This window comes from Eremomyces bilateralis (genome assembly GCF_010015585.1).
Source record: "Eremomyces bilateralis CBS 781.70 unplaced genomic scaffold P152scaffold_5, whole genome shotgun sequence".
NCBI classification, from domain to species: Eukaryota; Fungi; Ascomycota; class Dothideomycetes; order Eremomycetales; family Eremomycetaceae; genus Eremomyces; species Eremomyces bilateralis.
Window position 1 is genome coordinate 1519420 of NW_022985071.1, and position 5971 is coordinate 1525390.

The following is a 5971-nucleotide window of genomic DNA, read 5'->3' on the forward strand; positions in this document are numbered from 1 at the left end:
AGAATCTTAATCACGAAACTTCAAACATAAGAAAGTGATGAGAATTAAAATAAGAATCAATTTAACGTACTATCTAGACCCCTTTCGGGTCTATGAGCACGGCATTCTATCTGGTCTGCCGCGGGCAAAGGTTTCCCCGTAGCCCTGAGGCTGCGGGTACATAAAATCCCGCCTCCTCCCTTTAGTAGACTATCTTAAACGTTTTCGTCTTTCCGTACGAGTCGGTGTTTCCGCCTACGCGGAGAGCTTATTCTGGCACATCATGGAGGAGCTGGAACGGTTTCCAGTCCTTTATTACCTCCTCCTCCACTTCCTTGGCCACCCGGTATTGCTCTAGACCTCCCGTATCGATCAGCCACCTTGCTGCGTGGCGCACCTTACTCTATCCCTGTTATGCAATATCCTCTTGAAATCCGTTGTTCCAGCTCGTTGGGTGAGCGCGATCCTCTGGTCGGTCCGCTGGGGGCAAAATGCAAGGAGATGGTAGAGAGACTGTCGGAGGGCACGGCACTCACACGCTGGGTGGATTCCAGGGATACCAATTTTCGCGAGCCATCCTTTAACTCCAACTACCTCCGTCCGTAGTGCCATAAGCGCCGAGGCCTCGTGTTTCTAAAGGCCATCGAACCGGTTAAGGCACTGGGTTTCCCACGGGTCCTTCCATGTCCTTATTCTCCTTTCTGGTTTGGCCGCCTCGGCTTGCCATCTCTCCTTCCATTTCGCTCGATACTCGTCCTGGATCATCCGGTGCGGGTCTTTTCGCTGTTGTGTCTGATATCCCCTAGCTGGTTCGGGCCGGGGGAACAGAAGTTTGTCATACTTGGTCCGGAGAATACACATTGCGGGTTCAGGTTTAGACCGGACACAGGGATCGGCCTCGAGTTCGTCTCGGGGGAGCGGAGGTAGCATCCCAGATTTGCGTCAGGGCTCCCTCAATCTGGGCAGTGACCTTATGGGAGTTCGTCGATGCTGCTCTTTGAGCGGCCCGTTCTTTGACGTAGAGTTCGATTGGGGGAACGTCCGCCTCTCTCAAGCGCGGCGATTGATGTCCGTTTGTAAGCCCCTAGTATCTTTCGAAGGCACTTGTTCTGTACCTTGGCTAGGTCTTTCATTTTGCCTTCAGAGATTGGCTCACCCTGCTGACGGACTCCCCAGATTGGGGCGCCGTATGTCATAATGGGCCGTGTAACCGCTGTGTAGAGCAGCCTCGATTTCTGGACGGATGGTCCCCATACCGACGAAGTTACCCTCGCCAGGGAATCGAAAACCCTAAGTCCCCTCTATGTTGCCCGGAAGATGTGGTCCTTCCATGAGAGGGAAGGGTCGAGCTAGACTCCTAGTATCTGGAGGGATGTAACTAATTCGGCTTGGTGTCCCTGTACCTGGATCGTGGACCGGAGATCAGCGGAAATATTGCGTTTCTTAGTAAAGTGGATAATCTGGTACTTATCCGGGGCAAATTTAGCCCCGAACCTGTGACGCCCATTCCAGGCAAGTATCATGGGCTACAGTTAGTCGTTGGCAGTTAGCTACTACCGTGTCTCAGGTGACAAGTATAGTATTATCAACGAACCCGAACCCGAGCACGTTACCCTGAACATCTTTGAATTGCTGTAGTAGGTCAGATATAAATAGGATAAATAGCGCGGGTGATAGGGTAGAGCCTTGCGGGAACCCAGTCTCCGTGTCGAACCAGCGGCTCTTAAAGTCCGAGAAGAGGATCTTTGTTCGCCGTCCGGTTAAGAAAGATGCGATTGTCTAGATAATCCATTCGGGGTATCTCATCCGACGAAGGACCCAGAGAGTCGGCTTACAAAGTCTTCACTTGATGGTTCGCTTTTGAAGTGGAGCTGATTAATCCAGATATTCCTATGGACGCCATATGTCCCGTCGATTGTCCCTTCGTCGAAAGGGGCGGCCTGGAGATGATGAAGTTGGGAGGCCATCCCTTTTGCGTGTAGACGCTTGATCTTCGGGCAAGTTGGGACAAGGGATGAATCCTTCCTGAATACTGAATCGATACTCTTAGAATGTATGTAACTATTCGCCTCGTAGATTAAGTATAAATCCATTTAACTACTGGTATTGTCTCGTTGACAACCGGGTGCGTCGCAAATGTCCTTAAGACGGAGAGGTTTAGTGGGATTGAAATGTGTTTGCAATAAACCTTCGCGAGGTAAGTATGGGTTCTGAGCCAGTAAACAAGTCGTAAGGTTCTACATTATGTGTGTAGAACCGATAACCTGCTCGCGCACGGTGTCTTTGAAATTAAAATTATCATAGACAATGACCGTCTGTGGATCTCTAGCCAAGCTGGGAGGACGTTTCTATAAACTAGTTAGTTAAAGATAAAGGAGCTAAAGACAGGATGTTCACCTGAATTTACGTGGTTTGCCATACCTGATACCTCATCGTTAACATGTTTGTACGTATCACAGAGTCCAAGACCTGCGAGCGTCTCAACAACCCTGCGTTTAGTCCCACCAGAAATCAGGTAGAGTCCAAGATTCTTAGCAAAGGCGTTTGAAGTCTTGCGTTTACGACTCCGGCACGCCACTGCGGTGATCATGTACATCTGCCCAATTATACCCTTCCCTAGATTCTCTCTTTTTGCCGGTTCATGACTCCGGCAGTTTCGAAGGAGTAGGTCCAAGAAGGCGAACCATTCCGGTGCATAGGTCTCGATAACATTTCGAATATCATCAGAGTCGATATCCCATTCGTGTGATGTCTTAGGATCGAAGGTATTGAAATATTGATGTGATGATAGACCGTCGAGTTCGTCAAAAATGCGTTGCCAACTATAATAACCAGCGAGGCTATCGCCAATGCTCTGGCGTATTTCCTGCTCTTCAAGGACCGTACAGAACTGCTTAATCCTAGCAGTTCTCCCCAGCTGACCATGAGATCGATCGGATAATAACCAAAGTCGGATGAACTCTTTGAAATTGAGGCCTTGTATCCGCCAAAGGGCCAACGTTTCGCGCACCTTGTCGAAAGGCCTGGCTTTTCGCCTCCCGGTATACCGCTTGATCTGTCGGTAAGTCTTTGTAGGAGATCGTCTAGGAGAAGGACGATAAGCTCTAGGAAATGTAGGTGACGATAAAGGAGAGTCTGAAGGCGAGGAAGGCACGGAAGATAGGTCGCTCGATAGTGGTAACGCGGTAGACATATTGAATATGAAACGACGCGATCTTGTAACGTAGGATGGTCAGATTAGTCCCAAAACTTAATCAATTATAGTATTCGACGTGTAGAACGCTCCTGCGGTGTTGAATTTGTAAGAAATATATTATTTCGAGCAGGATTGTAGATAGAAGTTGCCACACGTCAAGATGGTGATGATTTCAACTACGCGTCCATACAAAAATGGTACAAAAGGCTCTCAGACGGCAGAGGTTCCCCCCGCCTTTACGGCGTATGATTGGTCAAAAATAGGTGGCTAACGCTAAAGAAATAGACTAACTAGATTTTATCGGGTATAACGGAACGCCATAGTGGTAGGGGGAGGCCTTTGCCGTCTGGCCCCAGCTGAGATAAACATATGCTGCACTAGCAGCTAGCGGGTTGCCTTAGGCTACAAGGCATGAGTGGATCATGTGGTATCAACAAAGTAAGTCACGCGATCTCAACAAGAGATAGGTAGGATTCTCTCAACGGTTTCATCCCTCCTTGTTAGATACATGATCATTATTTGTATATCAACCAAGTAGGTAGGTAATACAGCGATCCCCGATGGCTACCTGTGACCTGTTGGGCCTATCACACTACGCTCCTCTTTGTGTGTTTCACATTCCTTTCGTTTTCCTTTAGTTTTGCGCCCCGGCCTAACTGGCGGCCATCGGCCACTCTACTGTGTATGTTTTCCTAACAACCAAGCAATTCAGCACCCACGGAAAGAACACGCGATACCCCATTTCGCGTATCATGTGAACATGCCTCTCTAGCGTACAATCGTGCTCTATCTGCTAAGTACTAGCGAGAGATTTGCCTACATAGGCCAAACCAATCTGGCCTGATGAGAGTGTGAGTCCATATATTAGAGAGAGATGCGAAATACGCATCCTCGGAACAGCACTATTCAGTTCCGGTTGCGAATAGGCATATTTTTTGTCGTTTAATGATATCTCCTCGAACCTTGGTCATCCTCGCCCATCCGGCCTGGATGTTATGGATCTCGCGAGTCGCTCGGTGTGGCCAACGCCAATAGCGTTACCGATCTGGTAGTCACGCTCATCCGTAGAGTGAGCTTACATTCGTATCCTCGCCATTCCATCCAATCTCAGGCCAACCCTCGGGGATTGTAGAAAAAGGGGGGAGGGTATAGCGCCCCTCACAGCTACTGGGACTGTCACATGTGATGTTGCATAAGCCAAATAACTCGCAATAACAGGTTTCTGCGTCTGGACAATGGACAGGAGGCTTTCCAAAAATCACTACATTACCAGATTAACAGGGTGCTCAGGATTTGCGGAAGAGGACGCAATGGCACTTACTATGCCAACTATACTCAAGGACCCGTCCGCTCTGGTAATCTTCCAGATCTGTGCTGTTCACCCAGTCGAGATATCGCACGTAATCGCTCTTTGGCCTTTCCCTTATCTTCTCTCTTGTAGCAGAAAATTGTGCGCAGCAGCTTACGCCAACCAACTCTGGCACCTCTTCGCCGGGGAACAATTCTCTGAAAGCATTCGCGTAGACCTGACCGGTGCTTATCTCGGCCGTAGTCCCGAGAGTCTTCTCATCATCGAGGGGGTGAAATTCACCGGGGCACCCAATCACCCAGACACAGCGCAGGTTGGTGTAACCAGCGCTGAGAAGGTAATCAATCTGTAGCTGCCGGAGTACGGCGACTCCATCATAGATCGGGTCGTCGTTGTGCCATTGATAGCGCAAGGCATGGTGGAAGATGGTAAGTTCGGGGAGATTTTCGTAGTTATCGATTATAAAACTTCCCAAGGCTGTTAACTTATCTGGCCGTTTCGCTTTGAACAAGGGGAATCCGGATTTCATTGCATCATTTTCGATGAAGCTTTCCCACACGTACCTTAGATATACCATAGATTCTCGGCCTTTGTTCACAGAAACAGTCAAAGCAGCATTTGGATCGTCGACTACGTAGACATACTCGGCCCACTCCGGAAAATAATGATTCAGCCATGTGGTATTCTCATGACTCCTGCTCGCAACGACAAAGGCGTATTCTTTCTCACGAGAAGGAGGCTTCGAGTGAGAGACGATACCTGAAAACCGAGTCCCGCTCAGCATCAGGTAGAGGAAGTAGACAAGATATATCAAAACTATCGCGCGAATGATGTTCCATCGTTCACGATAGATTGATCCGCCCATTGGCATTGCGGAGGCCTCGCATGCTCAAAACTTTGGTTGCTGAATAAAATAACGATACTACACCAGATGGTGATGTTCTGGGAAAGAAAAGAAGGCTTCGTCAAGGCAAGTAAATCGCTTCCGTACAAAGGATTTCATGTTTCATGTTGTCAAATGGGTGGCGGCTATTACGTGGAAGACTCATCTGATGCGATCCCATGCTCCTATTCGGCGGCTACGGGGAATCTGAGCCCTGATCCGAAGAGAAGTTCATTGGATGGGGTCTGAGGGGCGGCCCGGGTTTAGCGCCCTGGGCTTGCGATCTGCAGTCTAAGTTCGAACCCCTGCCTGTTGGCCAACCACCTACTTGGCCAGTATCACCATCTTAGCCACCATCATGAAAACCGTGACATCTCTACCACCACGTAATTATATTGAAAATTCAAACCATAGGACTATTGTACAGCATCTTGGGGAGCGTCTGGTATAGTTTCAGCCACGGGAATACTCTGTTCTAGTATAGTATTTGCCTCCAGAAGCCGTACAGCCTCTTGCGCTACTTTGATCTCTTTAATCTGTGCGAACTTAACATTGGGATCTATCCGAACCTTCTTCTTGCGTTTTGGGGCTGAGGCGGCATCTA

The 5971-nt window shown here is 48.8% G+C and overlaps 2 protein-coding genes across 2 annotated transcripts; both read right to left on the bottom strand.

The window, feature by feature from the left end:
- Positions 1–2304: 2304 nt before the first annotated feature.
- P152DRAFT_448004 (uncharacterized protein) lies at positions 2305–3172 on the bottom strand (the record flags this gene model as incomplete). Its single annotated transcript, XM_033678026.1, has 2 exons — positions 2305–2327; positions 2401–3172. 2 exons carry the CDS (start codon positions 3170–3172, stop codon positions 2305–2307), a joined length of 795 nt encoding a protein of 264 aa, XP_033536310.1.
- A 1061-nt stretch (positions 3173–4233) lies between these two features.
- Positions 4234–5268, bottom strand: P152DRAFT_393442 (uncharacterized protein; the record flags this gene model as incomplete). The annotated part of the gene is made up of 3 exons (XM_033676201.1): positions 4234–4436; positions 4497–4951; positions 5048–5268. The coding sequence occupies 3 exons, from the start codon at positions 5266–5268 to the stop codon at positions 4234–4236; spliced, it is 879 nt and encodes a 292-aa protein (XP_033536311.1).
- Between the last annotated feature and the right edge of the window lie 703 nt (positions 5269–5971).